The sequence below is a fragment of the Palaemon carinicauda genome, chromosome 11 (genome assembly GCF_036898095.1).
Source record: "Palaemon carinicauda isolate YSFRI2023 chromosome 11, ASM3689809v2, whole genome shotgun sequence".
NCBI lineage: Eukaryota > Metazoa > Arthropoda > Malacostraca > Decapoda > Palaemonidae > Palaemon > Palaemon carinicauda.
The window spans coordinates 9,918,274-9,941,853 of NC_090735.1; the positions used below are offsets into that span (position 1 = coordinate 9,918,274).

The window sequence follows — 23,580 nt, forward strand, 5'->3', positions numbered from 1 at the left end:
AGCCGTTCAGCTTTCTGCTCCACCTTTGCCACTTCCTCCTCAGCATTCGGATGATGGAGTATCTGATGACGACGAAGCTGCGCATTTGGACGATCCGCACTCCGACTTAGAAGAACCCAAGTCTACGCCTCCCTCCTTAGACTTTAGGAAAGTCCTTGCCCTGTTCAGGGAGTTGTATCCGGAACAGTTTGTGTCTGCAACCCCGCGCTCACCTCCCTCCGAGTTCGCTTTAGGCATGCAGTCAGCAGCTCCTGCCTTCACGAAACTCGTACTCGCACGCTCATCCAAGAGAGCTTTGAGGGTAATGGGAGAGTGGTTGCAGTCCAAGAAGCAACTGGGAAAGACTGCTTTCATCTTTCCGCCTACCAAGCTTGCTTCCAAATCTAGCGTCTGGTATGCCACGGGAGAGGAACCCGGCTTGGGAGTTCCTGCCTCTGCCCAGGGCGACTTCTCAAGTCTGGTTGACTCTCCCCGCAGGCTGGCTATGAGACGCTCCAAGATTTGCTGGTCCTTCTCTGACATGGACCATCTGTTGAAGGGAGTTTTTCGTGCTTTTGAGATCTTCAACTTCCTCGACTGGTGTTTGGGGGCGTTAAGCAGAAAGACTTCCCCTTCGGATAAGGACTCTGCCATGCTTATCATGTCTAGCATGGACAAAGCCATTCGGGATGGGTCTGGTGAACTTGCGGCTTCGTACGTGTCTGGAGTGCTTAAGAAGAGAGATCATCTTTGCTCCTTCTTGTCTGCGGGGATCACACCTTGCCAGAAGTCGGAGTTGATGTTTGCTCCGCTTTCCCAGTGTCTCTTTCCGGAAGAGCTGATCAAGGGGATTGCTGCCTCGTTGATCCAGAAGGATACCCATGACCTGGTGGCTTCTTCCGCACGTAAAGTCTCTTTACCTTCCGTGCCTAGACCTAGGATGGACACACCAGCATCTAGGTTCATCCCGCCCTTTCGTGGCAGAACCTCCAGCAGAGGAGGTACCCGTGCCGACAGTCATCGTGGCAAAAAGAAGAAGGGTTCCAAGTCCTCAAAAGGCAGAATCTGACTGCCTTCCTCTCCAGACAGCAGTGGGAGCCAGGCTCAAGAACTACTGGCAGGCTTGGGAGAGCAGAGGTGCAGACGCTCAGTCTGTGAAGTTGCTAAGAGAGGGGTACAGGATTCCGTTCTGGCGCAATCCCCCTCTAGCAACTACTCCCATCAACCTCTCTCCCAACTACAAGGAGGAGGACAAGAGGCTAGCTTTGCAGCAAGAGGTGTCTCTCTTGCTACAAAAGGGAGCGGTAGTCATAGTCCGGGACCATCAATCCCCGGGCTTCTACAACCGTCTCTTCCTGGTAGCGAAGAAGACAGGAGGCTGGAGACCGGTGCTGGACGTCAGTGCTCTCAATGCTTTTGTCACCAAGCAGACGTTCACTATGGAGACGACGAAGTCGGTGCTAGCATCGGTCAGGAAGGAAGACTGGATGGTCTCGTTGGACCTAAAAGACGCGTACTTTCATGTCCCCGTCCATCCAGACTCCCAACCTTTCCTAAGGTTCGTCTTTGGAAAGGTCGTGTACCAGTTCCAAGCCCTGTGCTTTGGCCTAAGCACGGCACCTCTTGTGTTTACCAAACTGATGAGGAATATTGCCAAATTCCTTCACTTGGCAGACATCAGAGCCTCCCTCTATTTGGACGACTGGCTTTTAAGAGCTCCGTCAAGTCGTCGCTGTCTGGAGAATCTCAGATGGACTTTGGATCTGACCAAGGAATTGGGTCTCCTGGTCAATATAGAGAAGTCCCAACTCGTCCCATCTCAAACCATTGTCTATCTAGGTATGGAGATTCAGAGTCGAGCTTTTTGGGCTTTTCCGTCGGCCCCCAGGATCAGTCAAGCCCAAGAATGCATCCAGAGCATGCTGAGAAGGAACCGATGTTCAGTCAGGCAGTGGATGAGTCTAACAGGGACACTTTCATCGCTGGCCCAGTTCATCGAGTTAGGGAGACTCCACCTCCGCCCCCTTCAGTATCATCTAGCTGCTCACTGGAGAAAGGACATGACGCTAGAAGCGGTCTCAGTTCCTATATCCGAAGAGATGAGGTCTGCACTGACGTGGTGGAAGAACAGCATTCTTCTCAAGGAAGGTCTACCATTGGCTGTTCAGACCCCCGACCACCTTCTCTTCTCGGACGCATCGGACACGGGCTGGGGTGCGACACTGGACGGACGGGAATGCTCGGGCACGTGGAATCAGGAGCAAAGAACACTTCACATCAACTGCAAGGAGCTATTGGCAGTTCATCTGGCCTTGATAAACTTCAAGTCCCTCCATCTAGGCAAGGTGGTGGAGGTGAACTCTGACAACACCACAGCCTTGGCGTACATCTCCAAGCAAGGAGGGACTCATTCGAGGAAGTTGTTCGAGATCGCAAGGGACCTCCTCACTTGGTCAAGAGATCGAAAGATTTCGCTGGTAACGAGGTTCATTCAAGGCGACATGAATGTCATGGCAGATCGCCTCAGCCGGAAGGGTCAGGTCATCCCCACAGAGTGGACCCTTCACAAGAATGTTTGCAGCAGACTATGGGCCCTGTGGGGTCAGCCCACCATAGATCTATTCGCTACCTCGATGACCAAGAGGCTCCCGATTTATTGTTCACCGATTCCGGACCCAGCAGCAGTTCACGTAGATGCCTTTCTTCTGGATTGGTCCCATCTAGACCTGTATGCGTTCCCTCCGTTCAAGATTGTCAACAAGGTACTGCAGAAGTTCGCCTCTCACGAAGGGACACGGTTGACGTTGGTTGCTCCCCTCTGGCCCGCGAGAGAATGGTTCACCGAGGTACTGCAATGGCTAGTGGACGTTCCCAGGACTCTTCCTCTAAGAGTGGACCTTCTGCGTCAGCCGCACGTAAAGAAGGTACACCCAAGCCTCCACGCTCTTCGTCTGACTGCCTTCAGACTATCGAAAGACTCTCAAGAGCTAAAGGCTTTTCGAAGGAGGCAGCCAGAGCGATTGCCAGAGCAAGGAGGACATCCACTCTCAAGGTCTACCAGTCAAAATGGGAAGTCTTCCGAAGCTGGTGCAAGGCGAATGCAGTTTCCTCAACCAGTACCTCTGTAACGCAGATAGCTGACTTCCTTTTACATCTAAGGAATGTAAGATCCCTATCAGCTCCTACGATCAAAGGTTACAGAAGCATGTTGGCAGCGGTCTTCCGCCACAGAGGCTTAGATCTTTCCACCAACAAAGATCTACAGGACCTCCTTAAGTCTTTTGAGACCTCAAAGGAGCGTCGGTTAGCCACACCAGGCTGGAACCTAGACGTGGTTTTAAGGTTCCTGATGTCAGCAAGGTTCGAACCGCTTCAATCAGCCTCTTTTAAGGATCTCACATTAAAGACTCTTTTCCTCGTTTGCTTAGCAACAGCTAAAAGAGTCAGTGAGATTCACGCCTTCAGCAGGAACATAGGTTTAACATCTGAAACGGCTACATGTTCCTTGCAGCTTGGTTTTTTAGCTAAAAACGAGCTTCCTTCTCGTCCTTGGCCCAAGTCGTTCGAGATCCCAAGCCTGTCCAACTTGGTTGGTAACGAACAAGAGAGAGTACTTTGCCCAGTAAGAGCTCTTAAGTACTATTTAAGACGTACAAAGCCATTACGAGGACAATCAGAAGCTTTATGGTGTTCTATCAAGAAACCTGCTTTACCGATGTCTAAGAACGCAGTTTCTTATTACATCAGGCTTTTGATTAGAGAAGCCCATTCTCATCTGAAGGAAGAAGACCATGCTTTGCTGAAGGTAAGGACACATGAAGTTAGAGCTGTCGCTACTTCAGTGGCCTTCAAACAGAACCGTTCTCTGCAGAGTGTTATGGATGCAACCTATTGGAGAAGCAAGTCAGTGTTCGCATCATTTTACCTCAAAGATGTCCAGTCTCTTTACGAGAACTGCTACACCCTGGGACCATTCGTAGCAGCGAGTGCAGTAGTAGGTGAGGGCTCAACCACTACATTCCCATAATCCCATAACCTTTTTTAATCTTTCTCTTGAAATGCTTTTTATTGTTGTTTTTTGGGTTGTACGGAAGGCTAAGAAGCCTTCCGCATCCTGGTTGATTTGGCGGGTGGTCAAATTCTTTCTTGAGAAGCGCCTAGATTAGAGGTTGTGATGAGGTCCTTTAGTATGGGTTGCAGCCCTTCATACTTCAGCACCTAGGAGTCGCTCAGCATCCTAAGAGGATCGCTAGGCTCAGTAAGGAAGACGTACTTAAAAAGGCAGAGTAATGGTTCAAGTCGACTTCCTTACCAGGTACTTATTTATTTTATGTTTGTTATTTTGAATAACTGCTAAAATGAAATACGGGATACTTAGCTTCTAATGTTAACATGTATGCTGGTCTCCACCCACCCCCCTGGGTGTGAATCAGCTACATGATCATCGAGTAAGATTAATATTGAAAAATGTTATTTTCCTTAGTAAAATAAATTTTTGAATATACTTACCCGATGATCATGAATTTAAGGACCCTCCCTTCCTCCCCATAGAGAACCAGTGGACTGAGGAGAAAATTGAGTTCTTGTTGACAAGAAGTACCTGAGTACCTACTCGACAGATGGCGCTGTTGTGTACACCCCCACCTGTATAGCGATCGCTGGCGTATCCCGACCTTAGATTTTTCTGTCGGGCAACAGAGTTGACAGCTACATGATCATCGGGTAAGTATATTCAAAAATTTATTTTACTAAGGAAAATAACATTTTTCATGCAACCGGCATAGCCTATACGAGTCGGTGGTTGAGGTGACACAGCCCCTTGCTCTTGAGCACTGGTCCACAGCTTACTCTCTACAGTACTATGATCAACAGAGGCAAGGTTGCTTTGTACGTCCTCTGACACTAGTTTCATCAGTGCCAGAGATCTTTCTCCCCCAGATGACAACCAGCTGGTCCTTCATTGGCTCCTGATTATGTTGCTGGTTCTGTCCTTAGGACAGTAGAGTATGTAGATCTGAGCAACCTACCGAGCCTTCATCCCTTGCAAGGGATGAGGACGCTCAGGATGCTTGTGGCCCAAAGGTACCGGACCTTGGCCAAGTGCTAGTGCAAGCAGAGAACCCAGAGTCAAACTGTGCCTTTGTGGAAGATCTATTACTCATTGGTGAATGCAATGAAATGAGTGTGGTGATCATAGTACTAGGATCTAGGTCATTTGATAAGCATTATACTGTAGTACCCCTGAAGGGTTGTTACCTCTGGAGCTTGTTAGTTGGCTCTTGACTGAGTTGATGATAAAATCTGTAGATCTTATAGCTCCTTCTTCCTGTTGGTCCTGCACGTTTAAGGCAGTAAAGGTTCTATGTGCCAGAATCTTGTGTGTCAGAACCTCTTTAGATAAAAAAATACATTGTTCTCGGCTTTTGAGTTAGTGGCTAAGGAGACTTCTGCCAAAGCCAACCTCCAAGTGGTCTTGCGGATTGACCAGTAATCAGGTGCCCTGGCATACTTTGAGAAGACAATGTAGTTATTAACTCTGACTCTGGAGAAGCACAGGAAATTCATGCTGTCTGGTGGAAAAGCTAGGATCTTTTTATCACATCAAGAAGCAACCTAGTGGGCCAACTGGGTTTTGAAGGAGAAGTATTCTCAGGTGTTCTCAGAGGTAGCACTGGCACTTCAGAAAGCTTTGGTGCGGTGGTTTACGTTTCTCTGACCAATGAATCGTGTGTTGGTGGTGGTGGAGAAGTCAAAGCAAGTCTCCTTCGAGGGCTCTGGCTCAAGGATCAATGGGGAAGAAGGTCACTGCTACCATCTCTAAACCCATATCAGGACTACCTGCAACTTGTTCTACTAGGAAGGATTGTATGGATTCACAGCTCTTTCAAGGCCAATTCAGGAAGGGGGACAGAAGAGTTAGAGGTGGATATTTGTGTTGGAGTTCCTCCTCTCCTCTTGCGAATGGGCGGATGCCTCTCATGCCATTGGACAACCTGGCAGGAAAATGGAACTGACCCTTGGGTAGTGAATGTCTGGCCCTCCTTTATCTTGCAGAATGATAGCATTTGTAAGTATCCTACAATATTACTGAAATTCCTAGCATTGTTGCAGAGGCAAAAGGGATGTTGGAGAAGATTGCGCTCAAAGATGTTCAAGATGGATCTCCAGGTTTTAATAGTCTAAACTTCCAGGTGGATAAGTTAAGTGAGGCCTGAAGAATAATCATCGATATCTCTCCCTTTAATCAGTTTGAGAATGTAAAAGGGGTAGATTGCTCTGATTTCCATCAGAGAAGGGGACTTGATGGTTTCAGTAGATCTGAAGAATGTGTACAAAGTACTCATTCATTAGTTCTCTTGGGAGTACCTTTGCTTCCTCCTCAGCAATTTCCTTACCTTCTGGTTTCAAGGGAATAGTAAACATAGGATGATCGGTCTTGGTGACTGCTTGGCACTGTCCTCTCCAATGGAGTTACACATGTGCTCCATCTCCAGGGATACTGCGGTTCACAGACGAATTCAAGGATGGTGGGGCAAACCAGAGTACCTGAACATCTTGGGGACATGGTTCATGGAAGTAAACACCTGCTTTTTAACTTACTGGAAGTCTAAGCAATGCTGTTGCTATCTTCCAAACAGGGTTTAATAAGTTACACAGCAACATTGAAGATGATCAACCCCAGCTTCATTACTTAATTCTATAAGCAAAGGGGTACTGTTTTATAGACCCTTAGTGATTGTAGAAACAGGTATGCACCTGGGCAGTCGTCAATGTGATAGAGGAATACGCAAGATCCATTCCAACAAGAGTAATGTTCTAGCAGACACTGTAAATCCCCAGGGGTACAGATCTCAGACAGAAGAGCTTGGACTCTCTCCCTTTTGGAGGATCAGCCCAGGCTCAGGAGTAACTCCCAAGTAGTCTTCCCTCTCCAGGAACTCGAGCCCCTTAGGGATGTTACTAGAGCTCTCAGGTCTAAAGCGAACCCTCCTGTACCCTTGACCGAGCATCAAATACGGGTTGACCCCTAGACTACTCGCGAGCCTTGGACTTAGCATTTCGTATGGCACAAGCCATTCTCAAAAGAGGAAGGCCTTTCTCTCCCTTGATCCAGAGTTTGTGTCCAAGACCCAGAATGTAGCCTGGCACTCTCACGTCATTCTCCATCTCCTCCTTACTAGTCGGGTGCAGGATGACTCCTCTGTCCTGTGATGACATGTCACTACTTAGTGAACTCGGTTTCCCGTGAGGAGCACCAAAGACACTTTCTTGTGCCAAAAGGGTAAAGGTGTCCAAGAACATTGCTTCTGACTCAAGCACCTAGTTTGAGTGCATGAAGTCATGGATATTGGATCTACCCTAACCTTCAAGAAGTAGTGGCACTAGTCCTGAAGGTAGGAGTCAGATACGACATACAAACTTCACTGCCGATATAGGTCCATGGATAACCTTATCCTTGGTCCTGTGGTAGCTACACAAGAAGTCGTGTTGCGAACCTATCTCCCTCATGGTACAAGTATCATCTTGTCTAAGATATTGGTTGCAACATAAGTGTAGAAGGAGAGATAGAATATCTGGCTGTACTCCTTTTCCTTTTCCATCTCAATTAGGGTGAAGCAGTCATTCCGTTATATGCTAGATCGGACTCTAGATGTAGGCAAGTCTCACGATCGAATAAGTATTGAAGTATCTCTCCCAATGTCCCAGATATGGGGGAAGAAGAATGAAATATATGCAAACATATTTCTAATCATGACCATACATTCAGACACTTTATCCTTATGGATATATACTGTAGATTCTTCCATGACTGTCTACCAGACTTCAGGTAGAGACCTAGCTTAATTCTTGTTACATCTTCATGCATAGGTTTTTGGAAGGGTGACAGGAGTCATCAATTTTGGTCTTCCACAAGAGCCAAGTGCAATGATATTTCCCGGGTTAGTAAACAAGCCAGTCTTGGCTATAGAGACTTCCACCCTCCTAATACTGTCTCATATTAAAGAACGATGATTTGTATTTGTGTAGAAACAAATCACAAATTTTTTAATAGTACAGTACTGTAATCTGTATGCTTAAACGAACGTTACAGCTTTGCTGAATTCATTCCAATGTAAAAGACTCAGGTTTGTGTAGTTTTACAAATTATAGTTTTGTACAGTACTAATTTTTTTTTTTTAATTTGGGAATTATACTTGATGATAATAAGATTTTGAATTTCAGGACAAACAGTTGAAAATACTGAAGAGGATGAACTAGGTCTTGGTCCTCCGAGTGGATTAAAACCTGATGCAATTTTAAGGCTGTTTTACGTCTTTGTTTTTGTAGGAGTCATTGTACTTATATACATTCTCATAAAATTTTTAAGGTAAGATACACATTTACATACAGTATTTTGTTTAAGTTGAGGTATTAAATTCAAATTAACTAAAGGAAAATTGTTTATAAGTTTTGAAATGTGTATATATGCACTGTGCAAATTAGTTTCAAGAATAACTTTGTTCCTAGGCGAATACTAACCTTGTTCTTTACGTAGGAGAAGATAACAGTACAAGCAGGAATACGACTATAAAACTTTTAATTGGGTGTCAACAACTGTACTGGTTACCAGTGGGTAGCTGGGAAACATCCCCCCTACACTCACTACAACTCCATTTTAATTTTAGTTGTGGTTGAGAGTGGACGTTCTCTTCCATGCTCTTTGAACTGGCTTGATTAATCTTTTTTCCTTTTTCTTACGTAGGTGTGTGCAGTGTGCATGCTTGAAATTGCACAACATGCAGATTTGTCCAAGATAGAGACGGATCCTCACTGACTTTCCCCTATGTGCAGAGGGTGTTCCTGCTTGCTGGCCTCTCTATGTAGCTAGAGATGCGAGTGCCCATTTTCCCAGTAGGAGCGGTATGGCAGGAGGGGAAAGCAAAAGTCTAAAGGGGATTCTTCTCCAGGGCATTTCTCGAAGTTGAAGATGTCCCAACTACTTTCTCTCTTTCTTGGTACTGTACCCTCTCCTTGGTCTCTTCTCATTCAGCCTCCTCCTGGGGAGGATCAAGCAAGAGCGGTGGCTGTTTAACCCTTGGGTATCCCTCAGGTTAGGTAGTTCTTCCTATCTCCCCTAGTGAGATGGCTAAACCTTCCTCCTTTGAAGAGTCTACATCTCAAGATGCTTTGTGTCTCTTTTGGCCATCTTTGGGACTTATGGATCCCCTGTCAAAGGACAGGCTCCTGAAGATTTTGGTGTGTGGGGCTCAGAAGGAGAGTGTTTTTACTCCTGTTGGGGTTGGCTTCGGCACGGCTCCTTCTATAGCCAACAGGAGGGAGTCCCTTCTGCTCATTCTCTTAACCCCCGGACCTGCCTCCTCCTCAGTAAATCCTTGCCCATCTGAGGATCTGCGGGGTACCGCTTAGGCGAGAGCTCCCTCAGTGCACTCTCCCCTCGGGGCATATGTATTCGCTGATCTTGCTCAGCGCAAGTTCATCCTCCTGAGCCCACTGACCCTCTGGAGATTTCTGGCAGATGCCCTTGCAAGGGTGTGAGGTTGTCATCGCCTGATAGTCTATCTCTCTAGGTAGTTCAGAAGTGCCAGCATAATTCGTCTCCAGCGTGCTCTTGCTCTTCGGAGCTGAGCTCTCTGGAGTTAGTGGACGATCACTCTCTCAATTATCCTGCAGACCAGCGTGTTGCCCAGTGCACCACTGTGGTCTCTCGAGGTTCTCCGAGTGTCCAGCATACATAGGTTTCTTTGTTAGTGAGTCAGGTGTGATCATCAATGTGCTCACCGGGCTAGGTTGAGAGTGCAGGACGTCATCTGCTTGGGCACCCCACTCACCCACTTGTACCTTGCACATACACAAAGACTGTTGAGTGTGCTTTACCTGGCGAGGTAGCATCGTGTGCCTGCGCCCCTACGGTTGCACGACCAGCACCGCACCATCCCCCCCTTGGCTCGTACTAGCCCACAATCAGCAGAGCATGTTTCACCAGAGGGGGTAACCATAGCAGGAAGTATTCTACCCACTGTTACTGGAGCCTCCTTCCCATATCTGTTATGAGGGCCAAATTGAACTTTGCATTATGATATGCCACTACTTTTTCCTACCCAAAGGCTTTTTTAAGCCTAGAGTTTTGACTACTGTACCATGTAGTTAGAGAAAAAAATACGAACTAGTATGACCTCCTTCCCTATCATTTGATTCGTTGAAGGGGTCAATTATCTATAGTATTTGATAATTATGAGAAGAGTTTAGACTACTAAGGATTTGGTTTTCAATTGGGAAACCCTTATACAAGTCTCTATTTTCCTGTTCAAAGACACGAGTACCAGTAGGAGCTCTTGGGGATTGGGGAGACTTTGATAGAGTGCTAGAGTACTAGATTTTTGGGAAAACTAGAGTACTAGAGTACTAGATTTTTGGCAAAACTAGATAATTCTACCATTTCTTTAAAAATTACTGCAGAAGGCTATTTTTTTATATAGCATTAACATCAGGAACAAGAGTCCTTAAGCTTACGGCATTACATAGAGAACAGGAGTTTATCACTATCTCTCCTGGCTTTCTCCAGATTCTGGCTCCAGGTCCCCTGTTTTTGGCCAAAAACAAAAAGCCTCCTCAGAAGCAGGATCCTCTTTTTATCACAGATTTACTGCCTTTGAATGGTAACCTCTGTCCAGTGTCTACCCTCCAATTATATCTGGAGAGATCCATGTTTTCAGAAGGTAGTCTTTTTCAAAATATCCAGACAACAACCCCATTTCTACAGGCATTATCCATATTCTAATGACTTCCCTTATCAAAAAAGTTCATCATCTCCATCCCTAAAAAAAAAATGATTTCCTCAATGACATTTTTTGCTGATATTCAATTTAAGGACATCTAGAGCTTTACAGGTTGGTCTGGGCATAAGGTGTTTACTATAAAACACTATCTAAAACAAATCAAAGCAGTACAACATGCATATTTGGTACTTGACATGTTTGTGGTACCTACGAGGAGAACATGGATAGAAGAGGGAGCCTTCAACCAGGTCCCTCAGCAGAAGCACCAGGACAGGTATCTAGTTCTTTCCCCAGAGATTTCCCTTGAGGTGAGTGTCTGACTTTAGCTTTTCTTCTTGCCCGTACACACATGAATTGGATGTTTGCTTGATTGTAGGTGATGATCCTTTATTGTACATGAATCTACTCAATTATTGCTTTGGTATTAAACTTTGGACACCAAACTGCACATTAACCCCCCAAAAATGTTTTTGACAAAGAAAAAACCTATTTTTGGGGAGATGGTGTGGTGTCTCCAAGACCCTATCTCCTCCCTTGTCCCATTTAGGGGAGTGGGACACATGAGGTTTATTCTGCATACTGAAGATAGTGGCTGGGTACAAGCAACGTGGTCTGGTAGTATTGTCTCCAGTATTAGTATTGTTTTTGGTTGACATACTGTACAGTATTATTGGTTGTTGGATGAATTTCAGTACTGTATTGCAGGTCCTGTGATGGGTTTAATAGAACCTGAACCCATGGGTCTCCCTAATACACATTGACCCCTTGCTTTGCACATTGAGACATGGGCCCTAGACCAGAGAGGATGATATTTCTTTGGTATCATGTTGTAAACCCGTGGCAATTTTTCTCCAGTTCCTCCATGCTTTGACTACACTTTGTTACTGTTTTCTCAACTTATGATTGAATCTCCTATATGCCCCCTAGATAATAAAATCTTGTACCTCTTTTAAGACCTGTTCTTTCGTTCATTCGTTCAGATTGCCCGGCTCATACATCCGGGCAGGGGCTCTTGGCACAAGGCACTAGCCCTAAGAGCACACAGAGTGTGCCTCTGGTACAAGCAGCTGCTCCGCACCAGGAGTACAGCAGCAGCATGAGTCAAAGATTTTCTTATAAGAATATCTGTAGAGGAACGAAACTTATCTCATGGCAACCAGACTGTACAGGCATAGCCTCCCAAGACCGGGAAAATAGACACAGCTGCTCAGCCCCAAGATCGTAGCGGCCATTTATACAAACGAGTTTTCTACTCTAATAACTTCTCCAATTCCCCCTTGATATACATAGCAGGTACAGTGTGTAAATTCTCTTACTGGATGGAGATTTTATAATCCAGAGAAAGTTGGAGACATCTTGTTACATATTGTACAAAGTTCACTGCTACACCTTTTCCAGAACTGCTATATTCCGCCCCCATGCATGAACAAACCTAACCTTGGGGAATGAGAGAGTTTATCTCCACTCAGATCAGGATTGTGCATTTACCAACAAAATCTATAAAGTGAAAATACAGTAAAAAAAAGATGATGAAAATATATGGTTATTCACTTTTCCATGATTATTTTGCCTGTGATGGAGAGACAGAAATTGAATGTGTTTGAGATGAAGTGTCTAAGGAGTATGGCTGGTGTATCTCGAGTAGATAGGGTGAGGGAGAGAACGGGTGTAAGAAATGAGTTAGCGGCTAGAGTGGATATGAATGTGTTGAGGTGGTTTGGCCATGTTGAGAGAATGGAAAATGGTTGTCTGCTAAAAAAGGTGATGAATGCAAGAGTTGATGGGAGAAGTACAAGAGGAAGGCCAAGGTTTGGGTGGATGGATGGTGTGAAGAAAGCTCTGGGTGATAGGAGGATAGATGTGAGAGAGGCAAGAGAGCGTGCTAGAAATAGGAATGAATGGCGAGCGATTGTGATGCAGTTCCAGTAGGCCCTGCTGCTTCCTCCGGTGCCTTAGATGACCGCGGAGGTAGCAGCAGTAGGGGATTCAGCATTATGAAGCTTCATCTGTGGTGGATAATGTGGGAGGTTGGGCTGTGGCACCCTAGCAGTACCAGCTGAACTCGGTTGAGTCCCTGGTTAGGCTGAAGGAACGTAGAGAGTAGAGGTCCCCTTTTTGTTTTGTTTCATTGTTGGTGTCGGCTACCCCCCAAAATTGGGGGAAGTGCCTTGGTATATGTATGTACTGTATGTATGTATTTTGCCTGTTGGTAATTGTCATAGGATGTCAAATGATGTGGGTAATTTAAAGGCTTTAGGAACAAAATTAATTCCACACCTCATGCCTAACCCAACTGAAGTTAGAAAATAAAGATTATAATAAGGTCAATAATATTTAATAGACAGTAAGTCACATGTAAACTATGAAAGGAGACTTACAGGTATGTCAACCTGTTCAACAGAGAAGCATATGTGTTAAGTTTGAATTTATGAAATTCCGTTGATTCAACCACCGGATCAGGAAAATCATTCCACAATCTGATCACAGCTGGAATGTAACCTCTAGAATAATATCTACAGTAGTATTGAGCCTTCTGATTTAAAAGGGAAGGCTTGGAATTAACTGCATATGTAACATAGTACTCCGTAGTGGATGGTACAGTCTCGGAAGATCTAAATATAAAGGATGGTCAGAACTATGAAAATATGTATAAACAGTTGGATATAGGGATTGCTGGTACACCTTGCTCTGAAGAAATACACCGTCACACCCGTACTGTATTAAGAGTTCCTGTTTATTTAGCCCCTCCCATCACGTCTGATATCTCTCCCTACATTACCTGTTTGGTTACTGGCTGTGAAGTAAGTGTGTGACTGTGTGCACTTCTTCAGAGTGAGGTGTGCCAGGGACTGCAGTGTCCAAATGTACATTATCATGTACATTATCAGAAAATACGGTATGTAGATTTTAGTCAATCTTTTATTAGTTTTACCGGTACTGTATTCGTGAACTGTAGATGGCTGAAAGAAATTTAATGAAACTAATATATGATAGTATGAAAATATTTTTTTTAAATATTTAACTTAGCCGGTGAATATATAATAGCTGCTACTCAGCGGCTCGACAGAAAACACACTCAAAAAACTCGCGAGCGATCGTTATGAAGGTTGCGGGTGTGCCCACCAGCGCCAACTATCGGCCAGATACCACTCTTGCATGTAAACAAACCCTTCAATTCTTCTCTGTCGACCTTGACGACAAGACGTATCATTACTCGCTGTAGAACCTGGAGTTTTCTCAACATATTTGGTGAAGTACTTCATTTTGGTTTGAGCTTTCGCAGTGCAGGTGTTTTATCTTCAACTTAAATCTTGAACTCGTTTTTGGATAGATTTAATTTTTGATGACTTTGGATTGTTTTTTGGACTTTATTTTGACTTTTAAATGGCCGACCCTTCCCTTAGTACGGAAGTGTGTTTTAGGCTTTTAGCAATTATCTTATCACGTAATAAATTAATTATAGATTTTCCTCTATATATTTTATATCTCTACCGCCTTTATTAGGCCTCTTCGATTAGCTTTCCATTTATAATAAACATCAAGATAAATTTTAATGCTTTGTTTATATGCGACCTTTCCTGAGAGTAGGCGGTCCTAACTTGGAAACCGAAGTTAAACAACGTTGAGCCCTTTCAATCGTAAATAACTTTTACAGAGCTAATGATTTAAAACTTATTAAATGAATATTTTTTAGTAGATATTTTATGAAAGATTTTCTTTGAATAGGCTTCGTACTGTTTCAAAGATGAACTAACGTTTAGTTTATTTATGCTACGCAGTTTGCGCTCTATCGTTACGATAGAGAGAGAGAGTATCACGGTTTCACTTTGCAGAAAGAGTAAATCGATTCTGACGTTTTGTTCATTCTTCTTTCAAAGCTTAAATGTTTTAAATTCTATTTTAAAGGAACTTTTTAATTGAAAAACCTTTCAGTTTTTTCCTTTGGTCAAATAACCTGTTTATTGACGAAACGTAAGTGGGCTCTTCTCTTCGGTGCGAAATCAAGAGAGAGAGAGAGAGAGAGAGAGAGAGATAGAGACGGAGAGAGAGAGAGGAGAGAGAACGTTCCAATCTTTATTCTCGTCCCAAGCGAGTAACGTTGTTCTCGAGTTACTCTCGTCCCTAGTCTCTGTACGGGGAGAAAGGATAAAACGTTTTTAGTTTTTATTCTCGTCCCAAGGCACTGTACGGTGAGAGATTGAAAACGTAGTTTTGAATGAACTAGTGTTTAGTCTCTTTCCCAGCCACTGATCTTTTTATCTTAAAATATGTTTACTGTTTTTTGCTTGTATTAATGTGCTTACATTATACGACTGATTTCGCAATTATAACCTTTTGATGAGGGTAGAATTGCGTGCTTCAGGTAGAAATCAGTTTTATTCATACCTAATGTGAATTGTTAAAAAATTCGATTTCAGTGAAATAAGTGCAAAACAGAAAATTGTAGTGATAAAGTGATATTGCGCAAAGTGTTATCAGTGTTGCGACCGAGGGTTCGTCTGTTCGTGCCTGTCGTTCGCCTAGTCCGGGACCTCTTGCAAGCTCCCAAGCCCAGGGGAGAAGTAATGTCGTACGACTTATGGGTTCGAGAGGCCTTGATCAGCGAACAGACGTTCCCTCTATGGTATCAGGTGTATCTCACCAAGATCACCCCTACCATAAGGCGAGAGAGACGATTTTCTCCTCGTCATCCGAAGGATTTTCGCATAAGAAACCGTGGAACAAGGTTTCGAGGCCCTTTAAGCGAAAGTCAGTCCTTTCAGGACAGGTCCAGCGTCCTGGTTTTAGCTATTAGGACAGCTCTGACCCTATGCAGTCATCGGAAGACTGCTCGCCGCCTAAACAAAAGCGTAACACAGGCTCTGAGAGTCTTTTTGTAGGCAAGGTTTTGCAGTCACAGACGTTACCCTCGTCTCTTACCGCAACCATTCCCGTTGATCCTAAAGGGTTGTACGGCAAGACATGCAGAATAAGCTTGCCTCTCTTATGGAAGACTATTCTGCCGATAAGGTTCACGTTGATCCTAGCCGTTTATCTCATCGAGATCCTGGCCTTCAGCCGCCCAAACGAACCTTTGTGCGTCCTGTTGACGTTGGCGTAGCTAAGTCACGTCAGTCACGATATGTAGAGCCTCACTCGATGCGGTCACGTGTTGATTTTCAGCCGCATTTGGACGTTAGGCCGCTTCCTAATGCTCCTGTTGACGTTCAGGACGTTCGCCAACCAGCGGAGTTGACTTGTTTTGACGCTGAGCGTCAACTACCGCAGTCTAGAGTTGTTTTGACTGCTCAGACTAGGCAGTCAAAACAGTCTCGAGTTACATGACGTTGCGTCCTGGTCCGCTACTAATGCACCAGTGCGTGTGGACTCTGCTTGTAAAGCATTGCCACCACGGTAGGTCTCTCCCTTGTTCGAGACTCGGCTATTGTCGGACAAGGTTCCTTCAGATGAGGAAGTTGTTGTTCCCCCTCCTACTGATATTCCCTTGAGGACTCTGTCAGACGGAGAGGAGCCTAAAGCTGCTTAGCCCTCTATGGACTTTAAATAAATCATGCTGATTTTTAAGGATCTTTGTCCGGATCTTTTTGTAACTGCTGCTCCTCGTTCGCCTAAACGTCAGAGTTTACACTAGGCCTAGCTACTTCGAAGCCGTTGTTTTATAAGCTAGTGCTCTCTCGCTCTTCTAAGAGAGCTTTACGTTTGCTAGGCGACTGGTTTATCACCAGGAGGAGTTTGGGGGAGACAGCCTTTGCTTTCCCTACTTTTAAGCTGGCTTATAGAGCGAGTTCCTGCCTCTGCCCAGATAGACTTCTCAAACCTCATAGACTCTCCCTGGCGCCTGGCCATGAGACGCTCCAAGATTTTATGGTCGACTTCAGAGCTATTTTCGAGCGTTTGAAGTTTTGCTGTACAATTATGTCATGCATAAACAAGGCTTTCAGGCATGGCTCCATTGATCTGACAGCCACGTTCTCTGCAGGAACAAGTCCCTCAGGGATGGCTCCAATGATCTGGCAGCCATGTCCACTGCAGGAGTACGTAAGAGGCTAGTGCGCTCAATGTGTTCATTGTCAAGACAAACTTCACGATGAAGTCTACCAGGCTGTCTTGACAGCATTTATGGAAGGCGACTGGATGGTCTCTCTCGACCTTCAGGAGGCATACTTCTACATTCCTATACACCCGGATTCCCAACCGTTTCTGGGGTTTGTTTACAGGAATGTGGGGTACCAGTTTCGAGCCCTGTGCTTTGGCCTCAGTCCTGCTCCTCTCGTGTTTACGAGGCACATGAGGAATGTGGCAAAATTCCCTCCATCTATCGGGGATCCGAGCCTCCCTGTACTTGGACGACTGGCTTCTCAGAGCATCGTCCAGTCTTCGCTGTCTGCAGGATCTACATTGGACGTTGAGTCTGGCCAGGGAGTTGGGACTTTTGGTCAACCTAAAAGTCCCAACTGATCCCATCCCAGATTATTCTATATTTGGGGATGGAGATTCGCAGTCCAGTTTTTTTCGGGCTTTTCCGTCTGCCACCGAATAGAACAAGCCCTGCTCGAAGTCCAACTAATGCTGAAAAGAAAACGTTTGTTCAGTCAGGAGTTGGAACAGTCTCGTAGGGACTCTCTCATCCCTGGAGCAGTTTGTCTCACTAGGGAGACTACACCTTCTGCCTCTCCGGTTCCATCTAGCCTCTCACTGGAACTAGGACAAGACGTTAGAGACGGTATCATTCCCAGTCTCCGAACCAGTAAAGGCATGCCTGAAATGGTGGGACAGCAATATCAGTCTGAGAGAGGGATTATCCCTAGCAGTCAAGAACCCAAACCACGTGTTGTTCTCAGACGCGTCGGATTTGGGTTGGGGTGCGACCCTGGACGGTCGGGAATGCTCGGGTCTGTGGACCTCAAGTCAGAAGAGCATGCACATCAACGGCAAGGAGCTATTAGCAGTCCACTTGGCCTTGATGATATTCGAAAGCTTCTTCGAAACTAAGTGGTAGAGGTCAACTCAGACAACACCACAACTTTGGCGTACATCTCCAAGCAAGGAGGCACACACTCCTTCACGCTGCTCGAGATCGCAAGGGACCTTCTCTTATGGTCAAGAAATCGAGGCATCTCCCTGTTGACGAGATTCATCCAGGGGGACTTGAACGTCTTGGCAGACTGTCTCAGTCGGAGCGGTCAGGTGATACCCACGGAATGGACCCTCCACAAGGACGTGGGCAAGAGTCTTTGCGCTACTTGGGGTCAACCCACCATAGACCTCTTTGCCTCCTCGTTGACCAAAAGGTTACCAATCTATTGCTCTCCAGTCCTAGATACAGAAGCAATCCACATAGACGCGTTTCTACTGGATTGGTCTCTTCCGGACTTATATGCATTCCCACCATTCAAGATAGTCAACAAGGTACTGCAGAAGTTCGCCTCTCACGAAGGGACAAGGTTGACGTTTGTTGCTACCCTCTGGCCCGCGAGAGAGTGGTTCACCGAGGTACTTCAATGGCTGGTAGACTTTCCAAGAAGTCTTCCTCTAAGGGTAGATCTGTTACGTCAGCCCCACGTAAAGAATGTCCATCTAAGCCTCCCCGCTCTTCGTCTGACTTCCTTCAGACTATCGAAAGACTCTCAAGAGCTCGAGGCTTTTCGAAGGAGGCAGCCAGTGCGATTGCAAGAGCGAGGAGAGCTTCTACCATTAGAGTATACCAGTCGAAGTGGGAAGTCTTTTGAGACTGGTGCAAGTCAGCATCTGTGTCCTCGTCCAGTACCTCTGTAGCCCAAATCGCAGATTTTCTTTTACATCTGAGAAAGGTTCGCTCCCTTTCAGCTCCCACGATTAAGGGCTACAGGAGCATGTTGGCTTCGGTCTTTCGACATAGAGGCTTAGATCTTTCCAACAATAAAGATCTCCAAGATCTCCTTAAGTCTTTCGAGACCTCTAAGGAACGTCGTTTGGCAACTCCTGGATGGAACTTAGACGTGGTCATAAGGTTCCTCATGTCAGACAGGTTTGAGCCATTACATTCAGCCTCCCTGAAGGATCTCACCCTCAAGACACTTTTCCTAGTGTGCTTGGCTTCGGCTAAAAGGGTCAGTGAACTTCATGCCTTCAGTAAGAACATCGGTTTTTTCTACAGAAAAAGCCACTTGTTCTCTTCAACTTGGTTTCCTGGCCAAAAAATGAACTGCCTTCTCGTCCTTGGCCTAAATCTTTTGATATTCCTTGCTTATCAGAGATCGTAGGCAACGAACTGGAAAGAGTGTTATGTCCTGTTAGAGCTCTTAAGTTCTATTTAGCTCGTACTAAGTCATTACGAGGTAAATCTGAGGCATTATGGTGCTCAGTTAAGAAACCATCATTGCCTATGTCAAAGAATGCTTTGTCATATTTTATCAGATTTTTTAATACGAGAAGCTCATTCTCACTTGAATGAGAAAGACCGATGTTTGCTTAAGGTTAAGACGCACGAAGTTAGAGCTATAGCAACCTCCGTGGCCTTCAAGCAAAATAAATCTCTGCAAAGTATTATGGATGCGACTTTTTGAAGAAGCAAGTCAGTGTTCGCGTCATTTTTACTTAAAAGATGTCCAGACTCTTTACGAGGACTGCTACACACTGGGTCCATTCGTTGCAGCGAGTGCAGTAGTGGGTGAGGGTTCTACCACTACATTACCCTAATTCCAATATCCTTTTTAATCTGTCTCTTGAAATGTTTTTTAATATTGTTTTTTGGGTTGTACGGAAGGCTAAGAAGCCTTTCGCATCCTTGTTGATTTGGCGGGTGGTCAAAGTCATTTCTTGAGAGCGCCCAGATTAGGGGTTTGATGAGGTCCTGTTAGTATGGGTTGCAACCCTTTATACTTCAGCTCCTGGGAGTCTTTCAGCATCCTAAGAGGATCGCTGGGCTTCGTGAGGAAGACAGACTTACAAGGCAGAGTAATCGTCTAAGTCAACTTCCTTACCAGGTACCTATATATTTTGGTTTTGTTATATTGATAACGGTCAAAAACTCTTAGCTTATACGCTGTAAACTTAATTAACTCTGGTCTCTACCCACCGCCTTGGGTGTGAATCAGCTATTATATATTCACCGGCTAAGTTAAATATTTAAAAATGATATTTTAATTATAAAATAAATTTTTGAATATACTTACCCGGTGAATATATAAATTAAAGGCCCTCCCTTCCTCCCCAATAGAGACGCAGCGGGACGAGAAGAATTGAAGGGTTTGTTTACATGCAAGAGTGGTATCTGGCCGATAGTTGGCACTGGTGGGCACACCCGCAACCTTCATAGCGATCGCTCGCGAGTTTTTTGAGTGTGTTTTCTGTCGAGCTGCTGAGTAGCAGCTATTATATATTCACCGGGTAAGTATATTCAAAAATTTATTTTATAATTAAAATATCATGTTTCATGTTAGTAATGGTAATGTAAAGACCATAAAATATTTTTTTTTGGGGGGGCTAAATCTTGTATTTTATTTTGCAGGTTCAGAAGAAAACGAGCTACAAGAAAATACCGTGTCCTGTCACATACAGATGAACAGGAAATGTTTCCTCTAGCTGCAGATGATGGCGATGATGAAGAAATATTTAATGCTGCAGATCACCAGACTCTTAAATGAATCTTCAGTATTGTTAATTTATTGATTTTTTTTTTTCATTCACTGTGTGTTGTTCAGTGTGTATGTGATGTACTTAATTATTATTATTTTTCAAAGTTTGGTATGCAAAGATATTTTGTGTGATCTTTTTCAATAACTTGAAGGTATTTAGTCTTCCCAAATTATTTATTATGATCCCACCGTGTATTTTTTTATTTATGAGGAGTGAAGTATACACTTTTACCTGAATTTTGATTTTCATTCATAATTGTAAAATTACAAATCTATGCTTTATTGGGAGTAAAAGACTGGTGGAAAAAATAATGTACGTGTATACACTTGCTAAACTGCTTATGTGTTTGTCAGCTTGCAGTTAGGCCTGAGATAATTGTTCTTCCATATAATGTAAACTACAGTATATCTTATTGGAACCTGTTATTTATCATAATATACATATGATACAAATACTGAAATGATTTTTCTATACACGACTTGATGCAGATAGTTTATAGTGCATGCACACAGACAAATTCAGATGTGTGTTGCGTGTATTTACGTAATAATTCAAACTGCGTGATAAAGGGCAAATTATTTGCTAAAGCTGACCTAGATTTTGCAAAAATTAATATATGAAAATCTTGAGAAAAAGTTCCCAGAACTATTTAAGGGTTTAAAAGTCCTTGTGTATGGTAAAGAAAATGGATGGTTTGTTGCAGCTGATGCAAAATGTCCTAGAGACCAACCATATATAAGTACAGTATGATAGGGACCAAGCCTCCTTACATATGCTAGGACCAGGGAGGGCCAAGCAATGGCTGCTGATGACTCAGCAAGAAGTCTAAAATGCCTCCCTAAATTCTCCCTTCCTAGTTCATAAGGAAGGACAGTAAGATTATAGACACTACAGTAATGAAAACCATTGGGCTCAAGGTCTTGATCCACAAAATGTGATTCAGAGATGTTCTTAAAGATAATAAAAAAGTGATTTAGTGACAGCGGGAAATCTTGTACTGTATAAGGAATTACAATTATTTCTATGAATCTCATCTTGGAATAGAAAGGCTACAGTGTGGTGACATAAAAAAAGACAATAAAATGTTAGTTGACGGTTGTCTCCCCTGTGGGAATACTGCACTGCTACCCATATGCCATATATAAAGAACTGAGTGAAAAGCAGAAGTCCCATTTACGTTGTGAATGGGACTCTCTAGCATTACTCTGTTTTCTGTAGGGATATGCATTTTTTTTTATTTGGTGTCTGGATTATGTTTCAGTATTTTTACATTTCAATGCAACCCGGCTATGTCACCTATTGGTATTTTACCAAGATATTTTTTTAATTTCCAGACCAATAAGTTATAGGTGAATACATCCCATTCCAACTGTGTGTTCCTTGTTGCTTCTCTTATTGTTCATTAACCCTTTGTTGTCCTCAATGTATAGACCTTGATAAGTCTGAGATAAATAACTACATTGAATTAGCGAATTCTGGGTTACAAGAAAGAGATGCTAAGTGCAAGCAAAAAAATTTTATTAGGTCTAGCACATATAATCAAAGTGTTTTGAAGACGTCATCTTCAAGTGTTTTAGAACCACCTACACCACGAGTTGGTAATGGCATAGTAGTTGACTATAACAAAAATTTTACAGGTGCAAGGGAAAGAACTAAAAGATTTGCAAAGTAAATGTGAGAAAAAAATAATAATGCAGCAATAATGGCTAAAGTTAAGGAAAAGTGTTATGTTAATATATAAAAGGAAGAGTATAACTCAAACAGATGCTTACATAGAGACAAGCTTGAAAAACTTTTTATACAACATAGGTCTCTAGTTCATAAATTCCTTGATCTATGGTATTTTATTACAGCAGATTCAATTGGTGTTGTATTTCTCCAAGTTATATTGGGAAAATATACAACAGTTTTGGCCCCATCAGTTGATAAGCCTATGTAAAGATAATACAATCAACTTTTATCATCTTCTAACACAGTAGGCCTATTTGTATATTTTTTCCTCTTGTTCTAACACAGTAGGCCTATTGGTATTTTTTTATTATGACTGCAAGTCCTATGCCACATTAGCTCTCATAAAACATCTGCAGTTATTGCAAGGAACCTTATAAATACTTCAAGGAAATACTCAAGGAGAAATAGTTTATCATTATATTTGTCTTTTTATCATTATATTTGTCTTTTTATCATTATATTTGTTTCAGTTTGTTTGATTACCTGAAAAGGACCTACAATATTGATATCAAAATTTTTAAGAAATTGAAACCCTATTTAAAAGGTCACTAAACTAAAACAAGTATGGTACATTTTTATTGTTAAAGGACTTTCTAATAGTAACTAAATCAATTTCCTTTGATCTTTTTTATGCATTTTAACAAAAGAAATTGGAAGTTTCAGTTTCTCTGAGATGCTTAGAATATTTTCAAACTCATCCTTGAGAATTTTGGGGCCACCACATACATACAGCGTAGACATCTTTGAAACAGAAGAAAAGTTAACTTCTTGTGATTTCTTTACTTTAATTGGAGTAATAATGAATATGAGAAAATACGTTTGTGCTTATGATAAACCAAAAATTTAAAGCCCCTAATAGATCTTGGGCTATGCTATCTACACTAACAAGAGTCATCAGTTTATGCACTGCTTAAAAGAATTTGGTATAATAAAAAAAAAATACTATGGAATTTGAAGGAGAAACAACTGAAAAAAAAATATTTCTAAAATTTAAAACATACAGCCATATATTCTTTAGTGTATGTTTAGATAAGTATGGAAGTAATAATGTTTTTGTCATACATTTATTCATCCGTATCCATCATTCACCGTAGATTTCAAGAGCTTCTTACAAACAAATTATAAGTTATCTTCATCACGTACTTCACATGAAGTAGTGTGATATCAGAGAGATTGTCGGCACACAAACTAACAAGTGTTTTGGAAGATAAAATTATGAAAATATAAATTAATCTATCAGGCTGTCTGCTCATGACAATGAAGAAATAATCCAAAACATTAGATTAAATGGCATTACTGAAAGGTAATCAACATATCTTTGAAATGTATGTGACGAAAAGTATCATTTATTCCTACACTTCTTGTGGGAAATGTTCCCATTGGCTTTTGCCCAGCCTAGGACCAGCCTCTCCCCACTGTTCCTACATAGGCAAGTACAAATGCATACTTCAACGGGTATATAAAATTTCCATTA

At 43.1% G+C, this 23,580-nt stretch overlaps 1 protein-coding gene across 1 annotated transcript in view; it reads left to right on the forward strand.

The window, feature by feature from the left end:
* LOC137649965 (uncharacterized) overlaps nt 1-20,835 on the forward strand; it is a 33,841-nt gene extending 13,006 nt beyond the window's left edge. The window contains exons 2-3 of the mRNA XM_068382946.1: nt 8,203-8,347; nt 20,248-20,835. Coding sequence (XP_068239047.1) covers nt 8,203-8,347; nt 20,248-20,383 — 281 coding nt within the window. The 3' untranslated portion in view covers nt 20,384-20,835. The remainder of the gene's footprint in view (nt 1-8,202; nt 8,348-20,247) is intronic.
* The last annotated feature ends 2,745 nt before the right edge of the window (nt 20,836-23,580 follow it).